The 24,483-nt window shown below is 45.6% G+C and overlaps 1 protein-coding gene across 1 annotated transcript in view; it reads left to right on the top strand.

The window, feature by feature from the left end:
• Positions 1-24,483, top strand: part of LOC129838329 (cadherin-like and PC-esterase domain-containing protein 1) — a 79,008-nt gene that overhangs the window by 50,092 nt on the left and 4,433 nt on the right. Inside the window, exons 15-17 of the mRNA XM_055905259.1 lie at positions 20,152-20,269; positions 21,000-21,136; positions 24,185-24,405. Coding sequence (XP_055761234.1) covers positions 20,152-20,269; positions 21,000-21,136; positions 24,185-24,405 — 476 coding nt within the window. The remainder of the gene's footprint in view (positions 1-20,151; positions 20,270-20,999; positions 21,137-24,184; positions 24,406-24,483) is intronic.

Below are 24,483 nucleotides of genomic sequence, written 5' to 3' on the forward strand. Positions count from 1 at the left end.
CTTATAAAATAGATGATTCAAATAGGGGATATCATGAAGACAGTGATGGAATGTATTTAGTGTCAAGCGTACAAAACCATGATTTAAATCACATCAGACAAAGCCTTATGTCGTGTTTTTAGAACGAGGGCTAATTGGTGAGAGGGCCTGGTGTAGTCGTTAGCAATGTGACCCCAGGGCAAACCCAGTATAAACTCCCTCTCCGTACCACAAGTCCCCACATTTATGTGTTCCACCCATAGGACAGGAAATCCATAGTATTATGTTCTTACTGAGGGATATTTCAGATGTGGTTGCTCATCCTCTTAAGCTGATGTAACCCTCCAATGCGCCACTCAGAGTTGCACAACACATACACTGTGCAAAATAGTGTTTCAACTGAGGGGTTGTCAATGTGTGTGGAACTCCGAAAGACCGATATGTGGTTCTCTGCTTTGTGCAATGTTGTACTTTGTCTTGTCCTGCTGTTTTGATGTGCCTTTTTGTATTTGACACTCTCTCTGAGGTGATGGTGTTTTCGTTGACCTCCGACACAGGTTTCTCTGCTCTGCAACCTGCCCTGTCCATCGATCTGCCATGCATTAGAGTGTTGGCCAGTGTCGAATCCCCGAGCTGACAAGGTAAAAATTCTGTCGTTCTGCCCACGAGCGAGGCAGTTAACCCACTGTTCCCCGGGTGCCGAAGAGGTGAATGTCGATAAGGGAAGCCCCCCGTACCTCTCTGGGTTAAATGCGGTGCGGATGACACATTTCAGTTGAATGCATTCAGTTGTACTACTGACTAGGTATCCCCCTTTCCCTTTCCATGTCACTGGCAACCACGCTCTGATAACAACTACTATCTCATCTGCTCCCCTCTTCCGCTCAAATTCTAGTCGTTCACTCTCTTCCTCTGTGGGTCAGTGAGAGAGAATGAGAGAGATAGTGTCCACTCATCCTACATGAGGGACAGGAGAATTGGGCCCTAGAACAGGGCCTCTATTGATGTGGCGTGTGGGGCTTTTGAAGTGCTATCATGTGAAGGCTCAGGGCTTCAGTGTTCAGCAGGCTGTCTGGCTGTCTGATGCTGCTTGGTTATCTAGCTATGTTGATAGCCACAGGTGGGAATGGGAAACTGGCTGAGGGTGGATCTCAATAGTCTAGAGTAGCTTCCTTGTCTCGTATCCTATCCTCCGTCTGTATTGACTTCACAATGCTGGTGTTCTATGACCAGCCATGCCTCACTTATTAGGACTGGTGCACTCACCAGTGAGAAAGTCCAACCAGGAGCACTTTCTGTTACTACAGAAGGAGGACTGCCCTTCCACACACAGTTTTATATCTTTATATGTCCACTGTTATGGCTGGACACGTGTTCAATTTATTCCATTACCGTCTCATTCAACCCTACACTTCCCATTCCATCAACACAGGCGAGATCACGGCTCTGTCCCAGTTTCCCAACCCTGGTCTCCACACCTATCCGTATCCCGTCTCATAGAGGGAAACTAAGCATTGATTTCCTGGTGTTGTTGTCAGGGGGTCTTGGTGGGAGTCTGGCTCTTTGATGTGCTGCAGCTGTGAATTCCACCGAGGCCCAGTCCCAGAGCTGATCCACAGAAGCTGGCTCTGTTACCCCCCCCCCTCCACCCCTCTCCTCCCTCGCTCAACCCAGGAGTGTGCCACTTCACTCAGACAATGGCTGACTTTATGCGCCCTGATGTGTTCTCATACGGGAGCTGAGGGAGGGAGGGGGGAGACGGAGGGAAGAGGGGGAGACGGGTCTTCTCATTAAAACTCCCTCAGTCCAATAAAAATAATCGCTGCTGCTGCGTTTGATCTGGTTTGATCAGTCAGAGAGGGTGAGGGGTGATAGACATTCTAAGAAACATTCATTAAAAGGTTTGGTCCTTTTATCTTTTAGGGGGTAAATAACTTTGTTGGGTTAGAGGACTCCCCCACTCTTGCCCCCTGTTACCCTGTGTATGTTGAAACCCTCCTCTCTGTCTCTACCACTTGCCTTTCTAGCTTCTCTCTCTCTCCCTCTGTGTGTGTGTGTGTGTGTGTGTGTGTGTGTGTGTGTGTGTGTGTGTGTGTGTGTGTGTGTGTGTGTGTGTGTGTGTGTGTGTGTGTGTGTGTGTGTTTGTGTGTGTGTGTGTGTGTGTGTGTGTGTGTGTGTGTGTGTGTGTGTGTGTGTGTGTGTGTGTGTGTGTGTGTGTGTGTGTGTGTGTGTGTGTGTGTGTGTGTGTGTGTGTGTGTGTGTGTGTGTGTGTGTGTGTGTGTGTGTGTGTGTGTGTGTCAGGGCTGTGTTTCGTAGCCGTTGACAGGGCCAGTCTGGGTGGGATGATTTAGGGGTCTGTGATTCAGGGCGAGGGGTTAACACCCACGGTCATCCCCTCATAGAGCCCTACAGCTGCTCTAACCTATTAGTACGTAAAGATATTTAGAAGATACAGAGAAAGATTAAAGCAACTAGAGGTACAGTACCAGTCAAAAGTTTGGACACGCCAACTCATTCAAGGGTTTTTCTTTATTTTTACTATTTTCTGCATTGTACCCTTTGCCTTAATGACAGCTTTGCTCGCTCTTGGCATTCTCTCAACCAGCTTCATCTGTCATGTTTTTCCAACAGTCTTGAAGGAGTTCCCACATATGCTGAGCTGTTTTCCTTCATTCTGGGGTCCAACTATTCCCAAACTGTCGGGTGATTGTGGAGGCCAGGTCATCTGATGCAGCACTCCATCACTCTCCTTATTGGTCAAATAGCCCTTACACAGCCTGGAGGTGGGTTGGGTCATTGTCCAGTTGAAAAACAAATGATAGTTCCACTATCCGCAAACCAGATGGGATGGCGTATCGCTGTAGTATGCTGTGCTAGTCATGCTGTTTAAGTGTACCTTGAATTCTAAATAAATCACAGTGTCACCAGCAAAGCACCATCACACCTCTTCCTCCATGCTTCATGGTGGGAACTACACATGCAGAGATCATCTGTTCACCTACTCTGCGTCTCACAAAGACACATAGTTTGGAACCAAAAATCTAGAATTTGGACTCATCAGCCCAAAGGACAGATTTCCACCGGTCCAATGTCCATTGCTCGTGTCTCTTGGGCCTAGCAAGTCTTTTCTTATTTGTGTCGTTTAGTAGTGGTTTCTTTGCAGCAATTTGACCATGAAGGCCTGATTCACGCAGTCTCCTCTGAACAGTTGATGTTGAGATGTGTCTGTTACTTGAACTCTGTGAAGCAATTATTTGGGCTGCAATTTCTGAGGCTGGTAACTCTAATTAACTCTTTCCTCTGCAGCAGAGGTAACGCTGGGGCTTCCTTTCCTGTGGCGGTTCTCATGAGAGCCAGTTTCATCATAGCACTTGATGGTTTTTGCAAATGCACTTGAAGACACTTTCAAAGTTCTTGACATTTCCCAGATTGACTGACCTTCATGTCTTAAAGTAATGATGGACTGCCGTTTCTCTTTGCTTATTTGACCTGTTCTTGCCATAATATGGACTTGGTCTTCTACTAAATAGGGCTATCTTCTGTATACCACCCCTACTGTCACGCTCTGACCATAGTAAGCTGTTTATTTTCTGTGTTGGTTGGGGCGTGATAGTGACTTGGGTGGGTCATCTAGGTGTTTTGTATTTCTATGGTGGCCTGATATGGTTCCCAATCAGAGGCAGCTGTTTATCGTTGTCTCTGATTGGGGATCATATTTAGGTAGCCATTTTTCCTAATTTGTGTTTGCGGGATCTTGTGTACATTGAGTTGCCTGAGTGCACACCAGTAGCTTCACGTTTTGTTTATGCTTTATTGTTTTGTTTTGGTGAGTTTCAGTTTATTAAAAAATATGTGGAACTCTATTCACGCTGCGCCTTGGTCTACTCATTTCAACGAGCTTGACACCTACCTTGTCACAACACAACTGATTGACTCAAACGCATTAAGAAGGAAAGAAATTCCACAAATGAACTTTTAACAAGGCACACCTGTTAATTGAAATACATTCCAGGTGACTACCTCATGAAGCTGGTTGGGAGAATGTCAAGGGTGTGCGAAGCTGTCATCAAGTCAAAGGGTGGCTACTTTGAACAATCGCAAATATAAAATATAGTAGACTTTTGTGGTTACTACATGATTTGAATATGTGTTATTTCATAGTTTTAAAGACTTCACTATTATTCTACAATGTAGAAAATAGTACAAATAAAGAAAAACCCTGTAATGAGTAGGCGTGGCCAAACTTTTGACTGGTTCTGTACCTACTACCTCACGTATGCACGCACACACACAGGCAATAGGTTGTCTGGTCCATGAAGGTCATCGTTGTAACGGTGTGTTTCCTCGTGACTGGGGGGCACATTGAGGTCCAGAGAGCAAGACTTATGTAAACTTGGCAATGCCCACATTCCCACTGTCCTGACTTAATTTCCCGCTCCTCCAACTCTCCCAGCACCTGTCTATGAGGGAATATCCTAACTTGGGAATATCCCTTACCTGGCAACCACAGGATTCCCAAAAACCAGAACTTTCCTAACATCATCATCCAGGAACGAACACAACCCTCTGTCTTCCCTCTTCTCTCACCCCTCTGTTCCTCTCACCCTCTGTCTTTCTCTCGCGCCATCACTTTCTCACTATTTCTCTTTCCTATGTTATCTTTCCCCTCTGGATCAATGCATGGACCTCCTTGCTGTTACACAGTTAAATACTGTTTTTTAATTTTACATGGATGGTTGTCCTGGTTGTCATGAGGACATGACAGATCTCCGGTCATGATGGAGCAGTAAGGCTTTATGGCGTCCCTCCTGGAGCTCTGTTATTCCTGGTGGTGTCCCCGGCAGCGTTCCTGGCCCAGGGAAATGGGAATGTCGTCTGAGAAGAAGCGAGGCCAGCTCTTAGTGGAGGGAAACTATAATGATAAGATGTGTGTGTGTGGATTGTGTTGGCAGGGAGAGTGACTTGTACATTGTAATGCACATTATCACATAGGAAAACACACTTGAGTTTTTAGGCACATTAACAAGCATATAAACACGCATGCATGTATGTTCGCACACAAATGTGGGCACACACACACACACACACACACACACACACAGAGGGTAGGCTATCACATGATTGGATTTCCAGCTGTGCTATGCATTTTGTTTTACCTTGAGGTTTGATTATTTTTTATTTTTTTATTTTTATTTTACCGTTATTTTACCAGGTAAGTTGACTGAGAACACGTTCTCATTTGCAGCAACGACCTGGGGAATAGTTACAGGGGAGAGGAGAGGGATGAATGAGCCAATTGTAAACTGGGGATTATTAGGTGACCATGATGGTTTGAGGGCCAGATTGGGAATTTAGCCAGGACACCGGGGTTAACACCCCTACTCTTACGATAAGTGCCATGGGATCTTTAATGACCTCAGAGAGTCAGGACACCCGTTTAACGTCTCATCCGAAAGACGGCACCCTATACAGGACAGTGTCCCCAATCACTGCCCTGGGGCATTGGGATATTTTTTTTTTTTTTTTTTTTTTTTTTTTTTTACACAGTAGTGTAATTATACAGTAGTACTTGAGGTCACTTGTACATTAGCTGACATAACACTCACAGACTCTCAATCTTTACTTCATACCCTCTTCCCTTAGCCTCTAGCCTCTTGTTCAGCATCCATCTCACTCTCTCTTTCTGCTAACCCCCTCTCTCTCCATCTGACTCCCCCTTGTTTCTCTCTGATTCTGTCTGCCTCTTTCTCTCGCATTCACACTGAGCACACACACCTCTGCATATGTTCCTGTATGCGTCTGTTTCCTCATTAGACATTGTTTCTGGGTGGTATTGTAAACTGGTAATGAGCTGTGTGCTGTTGTTCTGATCAGAGGGTGGATGTCTGGGCGCTCCCCTCCTCTCTCTGACCCCCCCCCCCCCCCCCCCCCCCCACCACCCGGAGTGGGGTTCTGCGGTTCCTCCAAAGGCCCTATAAACTATGTTTGAATTGGTTATCGGAAATGTGTGCATTTGTTTCTGTGTGTGTTCTATCCCAATGTAAATGGAGCCCATGAAAACCTAATTTAACCAGTCAATAACTTACGTATGAATTATCTCACTTTGACTAGCCAAAACCTATAGCTCTCGTTACAATGAACATACACAAGCTTCAATATCTATCAGGTTGTCACGCCCTGGCCTTAGTATTCTTTGTTTTCTTTATTATTTTAGTTAGGTCAGGGTGTGACATGGGGAATGTTTGTGTTTTGTTGGTTTTGGGTGTTTCTATGGTAAAGGGGTTGTTGGGTGTAGTATATGGGTTTGTGTTGAGTTCATGTGTCTAGCGTTGTCTATGTATGTTTAGTTATCTAGGAGAGTCTATGGTTACCTGAATGAGTTCCCAATTAGAGACAGCTGATTTCGGTTGTCTCTGATTGGGAGCCTTATTTAGGGTAGCCATAGGCTTTCATTTGTTGTGAGTAGTTGTCTATGTCAGAACGTTTGTAGCCTGTGTATGTGCACATCGTTGTTTAGCTTCACGATCGTTTTGTTTAGTGTTTAAGTGTTTTTGTTTCGTTTGCCTTCTTCATTAAAAATAAAAGAAGATGGCTTATTTTCCAAATGCTGCGTTTTGGTCCGTCAATCCTCCACACGATCGTGACAGAACTACTCACCATTACAGGACCAAGCGGCATGGAAAGCGGCAACAGGACCCACCTACACAGGATTCGTGGACATGGGAGGAGATACTGGATGGTAAGGGGCCGTGGGCACAACCGGGAGAATATTGCCTTCCTCGTGAAGAGCTGGAGGCAGCTAAAGCCGAGAGGAGGCGATATGAGGAGGCAGCACGGAGACAAGGCTGGAAGCCCGTGAGTACAACCCAAAAATTTCTTGGGGGGGGCCTTAAAGGGAGTGTGGCGAAGTCAGGTAGGAAACCTGCGCCTACTCCCTGTACTTACCGTGGAGAGCGAGAGTACGGGCAGACACCGTGTTACGCAGTAGAGCGCACGGTGTCTCCTGTACGCGTGCATAGCCCGGTTCGGTACATTTCAGCTCCACGTATCGGCCGGGCTAGACTGAGCGTTGAGCCATATGTCATGAAGCCGGCCCAACGCATCTGGTCACCAGTGCGTCTCCTCGGGCCGGCGTACATGGCACCAGCCTTACGCATGGTGTCCCCGGTTCGCCTACATAGGCCGGTGCGGGTTATTCCACCTCCCCGCACTGGTCAGGCGGCGGGGAGCATACAACCAGGTAAGGTTGGGCAGGCTCGGCGTTCAAGGGAGCCAGTACGCCTGCACGGTCCGGTATTTCCGGCGCCACCTCCCCGCCCCAACCCAGTACCACCAGTGCCTCCTCCACGCACTAGCCATATGGTGCGTGTCTCCAGCCCTTTACCACCAGTGCCTAAACCACGCACCAAGCCTCCTGTGTGTCCCCAGAGTCCTGTGCGTCCTGTTGCTGCTCCCCGCACTAGCCCTGAGATGCGTGTCCCCAGCCCGGTGCCACCAGTCCCGGCACCACGCACCAGGCCTACAGTGCGCCTCAGCCGGCAGGAGTCTGCCGTCTGCACAGCGATGACTGAACTGCCCGTCTGCCAAGCGCCATCTGAGCCATCCGTCTCCCCAGCGCCATCTGAGCCATCCGTCTCCCCAGCGCCATCTGAGCCATCCGTCTCCCCAGCGCCATCTGAGCCATCCGTCTGCAATGAGCCTGCAAAGCCGCCCGTCTGCCATGAGCCTACTGAGCCGTCCGCCAGACAGGAGCCGCTAGAGCCGTCCGCCAGACAGGAGCCGCTAGAGCCGTCCGTCAGACAGGATCTGCCAGAGCCGCCAACCAGACAGGATCTGCCAGAGCCGCCAACCAGACAGGATCTGCCAGAGCCGCCAACCAGACAGGATCTGCCAGAGCCGCCAACCAGACAGGATCTGCCAGAGCCGCCAACCAGACAGGATCTGCCAGAGCCGCCAACCAGACAGGAGCAGCCAGATCAGTCAGCCAGCCATGAGCAGCCAGATCCGTCAGCCAGCCATGAGCAGCCAGATCCGTCAGCTAGCCATGAGCAGCCAGATCCGTCAGCTAGCCATGAGCAGCCAGATCCGTCAGCTAGCCATGAGCAGCCAGATCCGTCAGCTAGCCATGAGCAGCCAGATCCGTCAGCTAGCCATGAGCAGCCAGATCCGTCAGCTAGCCATGAGCAGCCAGATCCGTCAGCTAGCCATGAGCAGCCAGATCCGTCAGCTAGCCATGAGCAGCCAGATCCGTCAGCTAGCCATGAGCAGCCAGATCCGTCAGCCAGCCATGGGCCGTCCCTCAGTCCGGAGCTGCAGTCCCTCAGTCCGGAGCTGCAGTCCCTCAGTCCGGAGCTGCCGTTCCTCAGTCCGGAGCTGCCCCTTATCCTGGTGCTGCCCCTTATCCTGGTACTGCCCCTTATCCTGGTACTGCCCCTTATCCTGGTACTGCCCCTTACCCTGGTACTGCCCCTGACCCTGGTACTGCCCCTTACCCTGGTACTGCCCCTTACCCTGGTACTGCCCCTTACCCTGGTACTGCCCCTTAGTCCGGAGCTGCCCCTTAGTCCGGAACTGCCCCTTAATGCAATGGGGTTAATGTGGAGGGGGGTCATTTGGAGGAAGCTAAGGAGGTGGTTAGGGACTGTGGTGACGTGGGGACCACGACCAGAGCCGGAGCCGCCACCGTGGATGGAAGCCCACCCAGACCCTCCCCTAGACTGGTTAATGGTGCGCCCGGAGTTCGCACCTTAAGGGGGGGGTTATGTCACGCCCTGGCCTTAGTATTCTTTGTTTTCTTTATTATTTTAGTTAGGTCAGGGTGTGACATGGGGAATGTTTGTGTTTTGTTGGTTTTGGGTGTTTCTATGGTAAAGGGGTTGTTGGGTGTAGTATATGGGTTTGTGTTGAGTTCATGTGTCTAGCGTTGTCTATGTATGTTTAGTTATCTAGGAGAGTCTATGGTTACCTGAATGAGTTCCCAATTAGAGACAGCTGATTTCGGTTGTCTCTGATTGGGAGCCTTATTTAGGGTAGCCATAGGCTTTCATTTGTTGTGAGTAGTTGTCAATGTCAGAACGTTTGTAGCCTGTGTATGTGCACATCGTTGTTTAGCTTCACGATCGTTTTGTTTAGTGTTTAAGTGTTTTTGTTTCGTTTGCCTTCTTCATTAAAAATAAAAGAAGATGGCTTATTTTCCAAATGCTGCGTTTTGGTCCGTCAATCCTCCACACGATCGTGACACAGGTACACAAATCGGTAAAAATGACAAAATACAATTTAAATCACAAAAAATAACAGTACACATCTCAGAACTTTTGCTTATAATGGAATATCTGAGGTCTTAGACAGTGATGGAATGTTTAGGCCCTGCGTGTGCCAAGAAAATCCTCCCTCTCACCAAAGCGTAAATATCGCTCTTTTGCTTTTACACATCTCTATGGTAACGCCAAGCATGTCCAATGTGGCGGTGTGGACTGTGGAATACTGTTCAGCAGCAGGCATATCCCTGGCAATCACACCGAGAATCACCCAAATATGAATAACAGCGCTACATATTCCCTCCAATTCCAAGTCTCTGTTTCCACCTTTAATCACCACTAATCAGTGTAGTAACTCAACCTTATAGGATATAATCATCACTCAATCAGTGTAGTAACTCAACCTTATGGGAAATATTTCCCATATACACTCCCGACTCTGTTAAGTGCAGATCTGTAAACATTGATTTGGAACGGTAAAAACATAGAATCCTACTGCTGTTAAACCTTTACAGATGTGTTTGGGACTTTATCCGGCTGCTGGCATTAGTAGCGGGCTCTGTTTAAGAGAAAAGGGGGTGTATGATCTAGTAAATGCAGCTCTACGCTCGCGCCCAATCAGGGGTTTCATTTAAGTATTTTTTTTTTATCATTTTTTTTTATTTAACCTTTAACTTGGCAAGTCAGTTAAGAACAAATTCTTATTTACAATGACGGCCTACCCCGGCCGCCCTATGGGACTCCTAATCACGGCCCTTCGTCTCTCGTTTGTGGTTGCGGCAGCCCAATTATGGGTGCATGTTGAAATAACTGTACCGTTATCCACACCAGTCACTGTTCATTTGGTTCTCCCGCCATTACAACGCACCGATTTGAATGTCCTTCTCTGAGTTTGGGCTGTCTACTACTGACTGGCTGGCTCACTAAGACTTACCAAGACTTCTCTCTCTCACTTTAATCCTCTTCCTCTCTGTCTTTATTCCTGTCTCTCCATCTCGATTTCTATGTCTCTTTGTTCCTGTCTTTGTCTCTCTGTGTCTTTTTCTGCACACTCCTAACCATAACAAAGCTTGCAATGGGCTGCCCATAAGAACTGGACTGCCTAACCATTGGCCAGATCTGAGTCCCAGAAAACCAGTACAATACCAGATGAAGTTTAATACCTGACACAAACAAACCCTTGTTGAACCTCTGGGTTGTGATGACTCAGTCCTGGACTGTTTCCCAGGTTCTCCAGTTCTGGTCCTCACTGCAGTGGATCAATAGTGCTCTCATGGGTCCATTTCACTTAGTACGAGCTAGTGCTTGCGGCTAACGCTCATGTTAACTTTAGCTACTCATGCTCTGATGATCTTTACACAGTCATAGGGACTGGTCCTCTCAGCCTGCGGTTTCCTGAGGTCACTCTGTTGCCAGGTTACATCATGGTTGTTGTTGTGGATGTAGAGGAAAGACTGTATGGTTAGAATTTACTTTAATTGACCACATAATCATTATTAGAAGATGTATTCGTTTATGTGATTGGTAGTAAAGTCTCCTGATGGCCATATGGTGGCTCTGAAGGTTCAGATTTCCTCTATATAGCAGAGAGCTTTCAGGCTGAGAGTTGGGAATTGATATAGATTAATAACCTATGTTCTATGTTTTCCCAAAGAAACAGAGGGCATGGAATTTGAAACCGTTTGGAATTGAAACAGTTTTTTATCCCCCTTCGAATTTCCTGAATTTAAATCTGTAACATTCTTGCGCAATTGTGATTGTACTTCTAGGAATCTGCGTACATATCTTACACTGCCTGCGCTGAGAGGCTGGGAAAAGTCCTTGTGAGCTGCAAGGGATTGAACATTTGGCAGTGTGGATATCGCTGTGTGGTAGACCATTCCAGATTGGCTGACCATTGTTTCCTCTGGGATCTAGCTGGGTTTCTTTCCCCTTTTGACTTGGCACTCTGTCTCATGTACTTCATGGTGCCATCATAGGACATCCTACCAAAAGGTCTTCATGTCTTTATAATGATTTTGTTGTATACGTTTGTTCATACGTTCCAGTGTGATGCATTGTACAGGTTTTACTCTGCCCCTTGGTGAGAGGAGGAGAGCAGGAGAACTGTGTGTGTGTGTGTGTGTGTATGTGGGTTAGCGGGTCACTGATTGATAAGGATGTGTGTGTGGTAATAAATGTGTGTGTGTGTATCATGTTGCGGCGGCTCCTCTGTGGTTCTGGGTAGATGTCTGAGCGTTAGAGCTGTCAGTTCAGAACTCTTCTCATTTCCTCTGTGTGTAATAAGGATCTCTTATCTGATGGCTAACCACATCCATTCTGAAAGACTGTTATACTGCATTGTGTGTGTGTGTGTGTGTGTGTGTGTGTGTGTGTGTGTGTGTGTGTGTGTGTGTGTGTGTGTGTGTGTGTGTGTGTGTGTGCGCGTGTGCGTGCGTGATGATCTCCTAATCCTATAGCTCTATTCATGTGACATCCCATATCTCCTTTGGGATATTGCTAGATATTTTTATATGCTCGACTTTGATGTTTAGAGTGGCTGGAGACTGGTGTACATACAACAAACTTCCCAGAAGTCCGGATTTTTCTCTAGCATGTCCCACAGCAATTTTCCCTGTCATTACAATCACATGATATGACAAACTAGATGGTATTCATCCCATAAATTCTTTGATAGTCCTCTTCCGTGAGTGACTGATGGTAGGATTCCCCTCTCCCGCTTGGACCACTGGCAGTGCGATCAGAAGACATCTGGGAAGCTCAGAGGGAGGTAGACATGAACACCCAGGGCCCTGGATGGAACCTAGTGGAACCTGCATCCTCTCACGTTCTGTGGCGTGGTTCTTGGTTACTCTATCTGTCTGCACTGGTGACTTGGCGATGTAAGGTCTACTCCTATGGTCTAATCAATGTCACTCTAACAAGAGTTGTTTATGTCTTCAAGACCAAGTGTTCAACAGTTACATGGTGACCTGTGATTCATTTTGATTGGACAGCCAATGGTTTGTGAGGGCTACGGTGCATCAGAGAGGCTGGTTTGATCAGATGCATGCTTAGGGAAGTAGTAAGCAATACAGGGATGGGTGTGTCTGGGTGTGTCTGGGTGTGTCTGGGTGTGTGTGTGTGTGTGTGTGTGTGTGTGTGTGTGTGTGTGTGTGTGTGTGTGTGTGTGTGTGTGTGTGTGTGTGTGTGTGTGTGTGTGTGTGTCATTCTCTAATGTGTTGAATATTCCACTCTCTCCCTCGTCCTCCCTAACTCCCTCCTCCCATTCATTCCCACACCGGAGAGTAAAATGTCATTTTCCACAAGAACTCAAATAACATTTCCTCAGATGGCAGGCAGCAGTCTTGTTAACATGCCAACATTTATGAAATGAATGGCGTACATACTTCAACTTGGGTAGAAGTGAAAACAGTATTCTAGCCAGAAAATACTCTACCCTTTCGTTCTTAACCCCTCTCTCACAAGAAACGAATAACAAAAACCAATACAATGCACACTATTAGACAAAAATGGATGTTGTGCAGTGTTTAGGGCAAGAAAACAACTAGTCTGCCAGAGAATCTAAGTGTACGTGACCGTTCAGCCTTTTCCTTCTGTTGTTGGGATACGGTGGGGAGACCAGAAAGACCTATGGAGTATTGGGGGTTTAGCATGACGAATATGGGATTACAGCCTAATAGCATCTGATCAAATCCTATTGATGACAGATTATATGAAATGCTCTTTAACCCTTTACACTCGTGGGAATTGTCCCATATGAATATGGCTACATGTAAATGTTTCTTACAGGAGAAATATGAAATGTATATGCATAGCCATGGTAGCAATTGAAAGGGATCAGTTTTGAGATTATGGGGAAATGATTAGACCAAAATTGAGGACACAACAGTTCACCAAGACTGAATCCAAACATTACACTGTTGATTGTGTGGGCATTTTACATTTACTGTACTTTTGGCCACATTTGTAGATAACGAAATCTGAAAATACTCTGAATACATTCAGTAACATAATAGGAATATTCCTATGTGGGGTAGGTGCAACATAAGACAAACAAAATTGTGAGAGGACTAACTATTGTCTGCAAGTGGCCATACACCTCTCTAGTGTGCACAGTTCCTAAGTCTTTTCAATACACTTTTATCTCAAAGAAGAGTCTTCAACTATAAGGTGTTTTTTGATCTCTCCTAGCCGTGCCTTTGAGGAACTAGATCAAGAACACCTGTAGTTGTTTTGTTTGGAACACTGCCCTTTGGAATCATGCGTGCATTCGGTTCGGAACAAACCAGGGTATGACGTCAGGTCATCTTGTAACTAACTGTGCATCAAACGTAGTGGTCATAAACATCGACGTGAGTTATGACATGAGTTTTATGATATGGAAATGTGAAGTGCACATTTAGACTCACAGGTGTTTGGCTTGCTTGTATGACATCAAATCGGTATTTATTATAATCCTCAACGTCTTTCAAAATACAATGAGTCCTCTTAATTTAAAGCATTTCTCTAACTCAGACAACAAAAGATTTGCAAAAGTTGCCCATTTAGCAGGAGGGACGGGGGCAACTTCTTGTCGCATGAGGTGCTCAAGTTCAGAATGGCTGTCAGTCAAAACCCATACAGCGCTTTGAAGGACAGAGCCTGAGGTCTGACATCATGTACAGCCACAATGTTCCAATTTAGGCGCTTCTCAGTGCCCAAATCTGCCATTTTCAACCTGTATACGGGTACGAGTATAAAGGGCTACAGATGGAATCCGCATTAGGGGGAAACAGGGTCACTGGCTGACTCACCGCCTATTAGGGGGAAACAGGGTCACTGGCTGCCTCACCGCCCATTAGAGGGAAACAGGGTCACTGGCCGCCTCACCGCCCATTAGAGGGAAACAGGGTCACTGGCTGCCTCACCGCCCATTAGAGGGAAACAGGGTCACTGGCTGCCTCACCGCCCATTAGAGGGAAACAGGGTCACTGGCCGCCTCACCGCCCATTAGGGGGAAACAGGGTCACTGGTCGCCTCACCGCCCATTAGGGGGAAACAGGGTCACTGGTCGCCTCACCGCCCATTAGAAGGAAACAGGGTCACTGGCCGCCTCACCGCCCATTAGAGGGAAACAGGGTCACTGGCCGCCTCACCGCCCATTAGGGGGAAACAGGGTCACTGGCCGCCTCACCGCCCATTAGGGGGAAACAGGGTCACTGGCCGCCTCACCGCCCATTAGCGGGAAACAGGGTCACTGGTCGCCTCACCGCCCATTAGGGGGAAACAGGGTCACTGGCCGCCTCACCGCCCATTAGCGGGAAACAGGGTCACTGGTCGCCTCACCGCCCATTAGGGGGAAACAGGGTCACTGGATGCCTCACCGCCCATTAGAGGGAAACAGGGTCACTGGCCGCCTCACCACCCATTAGGGGGAAACAGGGTCACTGGTGGTTGTTTGCAGTAACTTCTTTTGTTGTTGTAATATCACAAACGGGCGTGGAAATTTCACCATTTAGTATTCCAGCTTTAAGATGGCTGTTCAAGCTGTCACAACATAGGTTATAAATGAACTGTTACCTCGGATGTCCCTCTCATTATTATAAATACTGTATTTCATTTACTCTGAAGATCCTTACTGGTCAATCAAACGTAAAGCCTAGGAGTTATTTTGCTCAAGTTCTCTGGCTAAAAAGGGGGTGGTATTTTTGTTGTATGTTGACGACAATATTTACAACACTTTTTACTGGTTTGACGTTTTTGAATTTTCAGTTATTTTATTTCCACTGTGTTCTTTGGGAGTCAGCGGCTCTCCTATAACCATGAAATTGACTTTCTGAGGAGAAGAATCCAGCGCTTTACAGTAGAACTGCCCTGAAGGAACTCTAGAACTCTGTTGCCTTGTAGTCAGAACGTTCAGTGTATATTTCAGCAGTCTTTCTAGGGACTGGCCTGTTGTCTCAACAGCAGCCAACAACCCCTGGGAGACCCGGCATGAAGACTGAGGGGAAAGAGATCTCCAATAGCTTTATTGTTTTATACAGTTGTATTGTTTTATTCAGGCAGGATTAGACAAAGCCTATCTTCAGAGGAGTGATTTTCAGAGTGTGTGTTTGTACACTCCTATGCCTGGGTGTGTTTCCCTTGTGCTACTACTTGATACCCTTTTGAGACATAGAATTCCCCAAATATTTATTATACCACCAAATATGTATTATTTAGTGTGTTATTCCTTTTTCCCCCAATTAACTTTTTGTTCCGATCTCAACCCCAACTTGAAGTGAACGGAGGAGGCTCCTTGTCTCCAAACTAAGCTGGCTTCTCTAATGAGTAGGGTCCTTTTGGTCCTGGAGGATTTGGAGTCTGATCGGTAGATTGACCAGGCTTTGTGTCTGTTCCAACAAAAGCAGGTAGTTGTATCTTAACAAGGCCTCTTGGCACAGAGACAAGCAGCTATGATCTAATGGAGATCACAGTCGGATTAGCTGTGTGTGTGTGTGTGTGTGTGTGTGTGTGTGTGTGTGTGTGTGTGTGTGTGTGTGTGTGTGTGTGTGTGTGTGTGTGTGTGTGTGTCGGGGATTAGCACTCCCTTTTTCGAGGTTGGTTAGCATAGCTCTTTGATCAATGCAGATTACTGTAGTGTTGGACTCAGAACCTTATAACCAAGTCACCCCACACACACACACACGCCCACATACGCACCCACACACACGCACACACACACACACACACTACATTCTCCTCTGAAGTACTGCTCTCTAGTCCCTAGGTGGCCACAAACCATCTCTTGGTTTTCAGCACTTTATTAACCCAATGTGACGTTAGGAGAGTCCTATCAGGGAGCCTGGCTGAGAATTGATGGTCTATGAATCAGAGGTTTTCACTGAGGGCTGGTGTCAGGGGGAAGCTATTGCTCCCTGTTCTAGAATTCATTTTAAGTAGGTGGAAAGAGTACTTGACATCAGATAGAATGCCGGTATATGTGCGTACCTGCCACTGAAAAAGAAAAAGGGAGGTTGAGAGAAAGAGAGGGAAAATATGGAGAAAGGGCAGAGAGAAAAATAAAGAGATGACCGATACAAAAAAAGATACAGGTCTTTTTTACGTGGCAGCAAGACTCTCCGGTCCGTTTTAAGAAGAGGGATGGAGGGAAGGATGAAAGGTGGCCGCGGTGCGTTTCCTCCATAACGGCGGTTGGGCCTTGGCCCCAGGCGGCTCCCTCAGACCCCAGGGCTTCAGTGTTTGTGGCGTGTACACTGTGCACAGGTACGAACAAGAAAATCCCTGTTAAGTTGTCTTGTGGCACTTTGTTGAGAGCTGCGCCGGAGCCGTGGGGAATGTGGTGTGGACGTGTGAACTGAAGACCCTCGGAGGGAGGGAGGGAGGTTGGGTGTGTGAGGTTCAGTTCCTTCATGGCCCGCTTGAAAAGGAACGTGTACGTGTATCTAGGTGTGTGTGTGTGGAGAGCATCTATGTTTGTGTGTGTGTGAGGTTCAGTCGCGCCGCAAGCCCGATGGTAAGGGGAGGTGCCTGGCGGTTTCTCTGTACTCAGGGCCAGACGGTCGGGCGGCTCCCACGGGGCCCCTGGGATACGTAGCTTCCCAGCCGCTGTCATTCATCTGGTTAGGTTTGTCTCACCTCTGACCGCTCACCTCCAACCATTTGACCCCCCACCACCACCAACCTCAAAGAGTGGGACACAGCACCCACCGCCAAGCTCTCTGATACCGAAGAGAAGACACAAAGAAGGGTGAGAGGGAGATGGAGAGAAATGAGATGAGTAAAGAAGTGAAAGACTATGAGAATAGAGAGGGCCCAAAAGAGAGATGGAAACACGGTGAGCGAGAGAATGGCAGAAAGGTCATTACCATTACCTGGTAAATTAAGGGTTAAATAAAATAAAAATTGCGACATAGGGATGAGTCAGTTGTCAGTGACCACATTAACTGCCTCCCATGACTCAAACAGAGAGGGGAAAACATGATCATTCCAGTACACAACTACAGTTATGAAAGCCTTTGACAATGGAGATTTCCATCATCTATGTGGTTGTAGATATGGTCAGATGAGGTGAATTGTTAAATAAATTCATATGGTCATAAATCTACACCAACCTGCCATTTGCATTATCAATCAATCAATCAATCAATTTTATTTTATATAGCCCTTCGTACATCAGATAATATCTCGAAGTGCTGTACAGAAACCCAGCCTAAAACCCCAAACAGCTAGAATGCAGGTGTAGAAGCACGGTGGCTAGGAAAAACTCCCTAGAAAGGCCATTACTGTGTTTCATCGTGACAACAACTTGAACAATAGCACTGAATGGATACTAGAACAATAGCACTGAATAGATACTAGAACAATAGCATTGAATGGATCCTAGAACAATAACACTGAATGGATACTAGAACAATAGCACTGACTAGATACTAGAACAATACCACTGAATGGATCCTAGAACAATAGCACTGAATGGATACTAGAACAATACCACTGAATGGATCCTAGAACAATACCACTGAATGGATCCTAGAACAATAGCACTGAATGGATACTAGAACAATAGCACTGAATGGATACTAGAACAATAGCACTGAATGGATACTAGAACAATAGCACTGAATGGATACTAGAACAATAGCACTGAATGGATACTAGAACAATAGCACTGAATGGATACTACAACAATAGCACTGAATGGATACTAGAACAATAGCACTGAATGGATACTACAACAATAGCACTGAATGGATACTAGAACAATACCACTGAATAGATACTACAACAATAGCACTGAATAGATACTAGAACAATACCACTGAATGGATCCTAGAACAATAGCACTGAATGGATACTAGAACAATAGCACTAAATGGATACTACAACAATAGCACTGAATGGATACTACAACAATAGCACTGAATAGATACTAGAACAATAGCACTGAATAGATACTTAAACAATAGCACTGAATAGATACTAGAACAATAGCACTGAATGGATACTACAACAATAGGACTGAATAGATACTAGAACAATAGCACTGAATGGATACTACAACAATAGCGCTGAATGGATACTACAACAATAGCACTGAATAGATACTAGAACAATAGCACTGAATAGATACTACAACAATAGCACTGAATAGATACTACAACAATAGCAGTGAATGGATACTACAACAATAGCACTGAATGGATACTACAACAATAGCACTGAATGGATACTACAACAATAGCACTGAATAGATACTAGAACAATAGCACTGAATGGATACTAGAACAATAGCACTGAATGGATACTAGAACAATAGCACTGAATGGAAACTAGAACAATAGCACTGAATGTATACTAGAACAATAGCACTGAATGGAAACTAGAACAATAGCACTGAATGGATACTACAACAATAGCACTGAATGGATACTACAACAATAGCACTGAATGGATGCTACAACAATAGCACTGAATGGATACTACAACAATACCACTGAATGGATCCTAGAACAATAGCACTGAATGGATCCTAGAACAATAGCACTGAATGGATACTAGAACAATAGCACTGAATGGATACTAGAACAATAGCACTGAATGGATACTAGAACAATAGCACTGAATGGAAACTAGAACAATAGCACTGAATGGATACTAGAACAATAGCACTGAATGGATACTAGAACAATAGCACTGAATGGAAACTAGAACAATAGCACTGAATGGATACTAGAACAATAGCACTGAATGGAAACTAGAACAATAGCACTGAATGGATACTAGAACAATAGCACTGAATGGAAACTAGAACAATAGCACTGAATGGATACTAGAACAATAGCACTGAATGGATACTAGAACAATAGCACTGAATGGATACTAGAACAATAGCACTGAATGGATACTATAACAATAGCACTGAATGGAAACTAGAACAATAGCACTGAATGGAAACTAGAACAATAGCACTGAATGGAAACTAGAACAATAGCACTGAATGGATACTAGAACAATGGCACTGAATGGATACTACAACAATAGCACTGAATGGATACTACAACAATAGCACTGAATGGATACTAGAACAATAGCACTGAATGGATACTAGAACAATAGCACTGAATGGATACTAGAACAATAGCACTGAATGGATACTACAACAATAGCACTGAATGGATACTAGAACAATAGCACTGAATGGATCCTAGAACAATAGCACTGAATGGATACTAGAACAATAGCACTGAATGGATCCTAGAACAATAGCACTGAATGGATCCTAGAACAATAGCACTGAATGGATACTAGAACAATAGCACTGAATGGATCCTAGAACAATAGCACTGAATGGATCCTAGAACAATAGCACTGAATGGATACTAGAACAATAGCACTGAATGGATACTAGAACAATAGCACTGAATGGATACTAGAACAATAGCACTGAATGGAAGCTAGAACAATAGCACTGAATGGAAACTAGAACAATAGCACTGAATGGAAACTAGAACAATAGCACTGAATGGATACTAGAACAATGGCACTGAATGGATACTACAACAATAGCACTGAATGGATACTACAACAATAGCACTGAATGGATACTACAACAATAGCACTGAATGGATACTAGAACAATAGCACTGAATGGATACTAGAACAATAGCACTGAATGGATACTACAACAATAGCACTGAATGGATACTAGAACAATAGCACTGAATGGATCCTAGAACAATAGCACTGAATGGATACTAGAACAATAGCACTGAATGGATCCTAGAACAATAGCACTGAATGTATCCTAGAACAATAGCACTGAATGGATACTAGTTTACAACATGAACTCAGCACGATGAAGTTCCCTCAGCCTCCCAGTATGATCGACCATCCCTCATAATCTCATCTATTTCTCCCTGTGTCTACGCAGGACTGTGGCCTGGTGGTGCAACCAGATCAGCCCTGTGGTTTGGAGCCCCTCCCTGGGCCACTCTCTCCAGGCGAGCCCCATGCCCCAAAGCAGCCCTGCACCTCCGGGGATGTACCAGGTCTGTTTCCTCCCTAAAGATATCACTTCACATTGTTTTCATAGATAACGATTCATACATAGCTGAAAGGCTTTATGAATTACTGTCAGAATTGTTTTTTCGCTCCTCAGAAATGTTCTACTTAGAAATAATTCTCATTGCTTTGAAATGTTATGCACCCGTGCCCAGATGTCCATATGAAACCTTGCTGTGTGTATCGGTACAAGGATGATTTAAGTGGCCAACACACTCTGCCCTTTGATTTAAGTGCAAAGGGTCAGAGGTTAAACTCAGCTATTAAAACCCAATATCCTACCCTGCAGGGCAGATAATAAATGTCAGCAGGGAGAGCAATGTGAAGTGTGTGTGGAGAATTATAACTTGCACAATGTGAAGCTTTGCTGGTGAGAAATCTGTCTATGTTTTGTTCATGGAAATATCTATATTTATTAATAAAAATGTTTTTTGGAGCAGGAACAATTAACCACTTTATTCACTTCTGATTGCCTGTCATTTTTCTCTCTCCATTTCTTTCCCTCCCTCTCTTCTTCTCTCTCCATTTCTTTCCCCCCCTCTCTTCTTCTCTCTCCATTTCTTTCCCTCCCTCTCTTCTTCTCTCTCCATTTCTTCCCCCCCTCTCTTCTTCTCTCTCCATTTCTTTCCCTCCCTCTCTTCTTCTCTCTCTATTTCTTTCCCTCCCTCTCTTCTTCTCTCTCCATTTCTTTCCCTCCCTCTCTTCTTCTCTCCCCAGGTCGTTGGGTGGTTCCTTGCCTCAGCTGTGCCGACAACCGGACCTGTGACTGGAGAGAGGTTGCTTGGCAACCCGAGGGCTGTTACCACCCCTTGCTGGACCTCCCCCAGCTGCAGGACTGCATGATGTATAGGAAGGTAAGCCCAAATGCAGGGGTAGGCAACTAAATTCATCAGTGGGATGATTTTTGTCGAAGTGGATGGTCGTGGGGCCGGAGCATAATTATAATAATTTTTATTCTGCAAATTAACCACAGCTAAGCCCAAAAATAGATTTTGTAAGAAAATAACAATCATGTCATACCTTGTTTACACTGAGACACAATCACATACTCAACATGCACAAAAGTACAACACTCCATGGGATAAGTCTAAGATCACCATGCGCAACGTCAAGCGTCGACTGGAGTGGTGTAAAGCTCGCCGCCATTCGACTCTGGAGCAGTGGAAACTTGTTCTCTGTTCTCGCTACAGCGTACGATGACATTTTAGACGATTCTGTGATTCCAACATTGTGGCAACAGTTTGGAGAAGGCCCTTTCCTGTTTCAGCATGACAGTGCCCAAAACTAAGTTCATACAGAATGGTTTGTCCGAATCAGTGTCAAAGAACTTGACTGGCCTGCACAGAGCCCTGACCTTAACCCCATCGAACACCTTTGGAATGAATTGGAACGCCGACTGCGAGCCAGGCCTAATCGCCAAACATCATTCATCGATCTCGCTAATGCTCTCGTGGCTGAATGGACGCGAGTTCCCGCAGCAATGTTCCAACATCTAGTGGAAAGCCTTCCCAGAAGAGTGGAGGCTGTTGTAGCAGCAAAGGGGGACCAACTCCATATTAATACCCATGATTCTGGAATGAGATGTTTTGACGAGCAGTGTATGTCCAAAGTCCATGACCTGAGTTCAGGCACTGCTCTCATGTTCCTAGCTAGCTCTCTGCTCAGGTTACTGTCCCACAATCTACTAACAGTACAGATTAGAAATTAGCTTGTTCCCCAAAAGCGCAAGGTAGTTGGGGTAGGTTAGCAGTGGGCGCTAACTGGGTGCTAACTAGGCCCTAACAAGGCCCTCCAGCTGAGTCATCAAAGACGACACATGGATCCAGACAGACAGCAGCGCCGACAGATTCAGTGAGAGTGCTAATATTTTCCACATGCATAAGACTTGTGCACGTGTACACCCACACACAGACACACCATGTCTATATGTGTGAGAGATATTGCACAGGGGATAACGGAATGATATGGAAGCCAGCTGTATTGGTCAGGCTCTTCATCGTGTGCTTGGTCAGCACTGGGTGTGAGAAAGGTGTGGGCAGATATGTGTGTTAAGACTACGCTAACCAGCATGTATCTCGTCTAAAGATGGGACAGAGATGATCATGTAAGGATACCAAGACAGGCAGTGTCTAGCACGTTTCCCTTCGTGAGTTAATTTGAGGGCTGAGCCATCCCTCAAACATCTCTGTTTTCTTTTTCTCTCTACCTCACTCCGTCTCATTGAAGCCAGGTGGTGAGGGTAGATGAGGTAGGCTATGGTATGATGCCTCTGAGGTGAGAGAGTGAGGTTTATGTGACGCTGTACGAATAGGTCTGTAAACCCAGCAGGGGTTGGCAGAGCTGAGGACAGGAGGAGTGGTGGAGGAACAGAAGCAGTATACTGTATGAACTAAAGTCTTGGCCTTTGGCTCACATACTCCAGCAATGCTAATGGGAGGGCATGTAGTTCGCTGCACTGGTGTCACAGTACGGAGCGGCCCTCAGGGACGTAAAGCCGTTAAATCAACCCAGGAAATCTATCAGGCATAATAGGTATACACCTTAGAGGAGTAGTATTCAAAGTTTTTCAGAGGAGACCCCATTTTGTCTGCCAGAATTTCTGGGGGACCACATTTTTTATCAAGAATTTCTTTGCGATCCCATCCCAAATCTAATGACACAACCTTAAAATCAGTCAATTTAGATTTTTACATCAACAAATAACCTTCAATTCATTGCATGTTCATATTTTATCAAAATGAAAAGAAACCAATAAATACATTTATTCAATTAAATTGTATCTTTCAAATTATCTATCTCAAAAATGTTTGTGTATTGCCCCATACAATAATCTGTACTTTAAATTTTTGTTCCTAAAAAAATGAAAACTTTGGCCCACTGCAGTTTGCGACCCCGACTTTGAATACCAATGCCTTAGAGCTGCAGTAGGCATTTACAGTCTTAGGGCTTTCTATAGGCTTAGTCAAATCTCTCTAGGGAATGTGGATAGTGGTTTAGTTAAAGCTGTCTCTGGTGAATGTGGCTAGTGGTTTGTGAAAGAGTTGCCAGTTACTTCCAGGTCAGAGGTCAGTGTGAACGTGTGATTCAAGTTGGACTTCAGCCACTTTAGCTCACATTGCAGCTAATTCTAATAAAGCCTCTCAACTTCCTGTCCTCACATGCCCTACCCAGTCTACCTCTTACTTTAATATGGATCTGTATCAATAATGATTTGATGCATGAGTTATGAGTTACGTCAGTTTGCTCCAGATGTCGTGTTTGTTACATTTCTCTGGACTTCCCCATTTTCTCATCAACAGATTTGGACAACCAGAAGCTTTCACAAAGATGATATGTTTGCCACCTGTCACTCTAAACTACAGTCCATCTGTTTTGGCTCTGTTCTGTGTTTGAAAGGCTCTTTCACATGCTCTGATTGGCTTAGCTGGAAACTGACTTGGACACTGTCAAATCACTTTTGATTTGTTATATTGTGTTATGTGGATTGGTCGTAATAGAAGCATCCCACTGGGCACAGATGTCAATTCAACATTGAAATGACGTGGAAACAGCGCTGATTCAACGAGTGTGTGCCTAGTGGGATTTGCCTTTCATGTGTTCCCATTTTGGCAGTGTTGCAGTTAGAAAGGTCAGCCGTTATATATTTAAGTACATGCCAGTCAACTACAGTGAAATCATTTTGAAGTGCAAATTCAATGAAAACTGGGCCATATTCATTAGGCAGCAAATCAAAGAAATGGGCTGAAACAGGGAGGGACTAAATGAACTTCTCCAATAAGAAATGTCAATTTTCGTTCTCTGCTCCAAAACAATTTGGTACGTTTTTCTACGGTGTGCACTAATGAATACAACCCAGGTGTTCTCGATCCTGTCAAGTCAAAACCATTATTCTTGCCACTCAGGTAATGTTCATAGGTGACTCCACTAACCGGGGGATGATGTACTTCCTGATGGAGCGGGTCAACTCTAGTCTGGAGGACTGGGGCAAGGCCCACGACAGCCTGGTCTATCGCAACGTCAATCAGGGACACACACACGTCTCCTACTCCTACTACCCCCAGTTCTGGCTGGAGCAGAGCCACAGACCCACCTTCCAGAGGGCCCTGGAGCAGCTCATACTGAGGTGAAGGAGAGGGGGAGTCTGGGTGGGTGGATGGGTGAGGGTTGCCGTAAGTGCCCCTGCTGCACTACAGTATGTCCT

The sequence above is a fragment of the Salvelinus fontinalis genome, chromosome 39 (assembly GCF_029448725.1).
Source record: "Salvelinus fontinalis isolate EN_2023a chromosome 39, ASM2944872v1, whole genome shotgun sequence".
In the NCBI taxonomy this organism is placed as follows: domain Eukaryota; kingdom Metazoa; phylum Chordata; class Actinopteri; order Salmoniformes; family Salmonidae; genus Salvelinus; species Salvelinus fontinalis.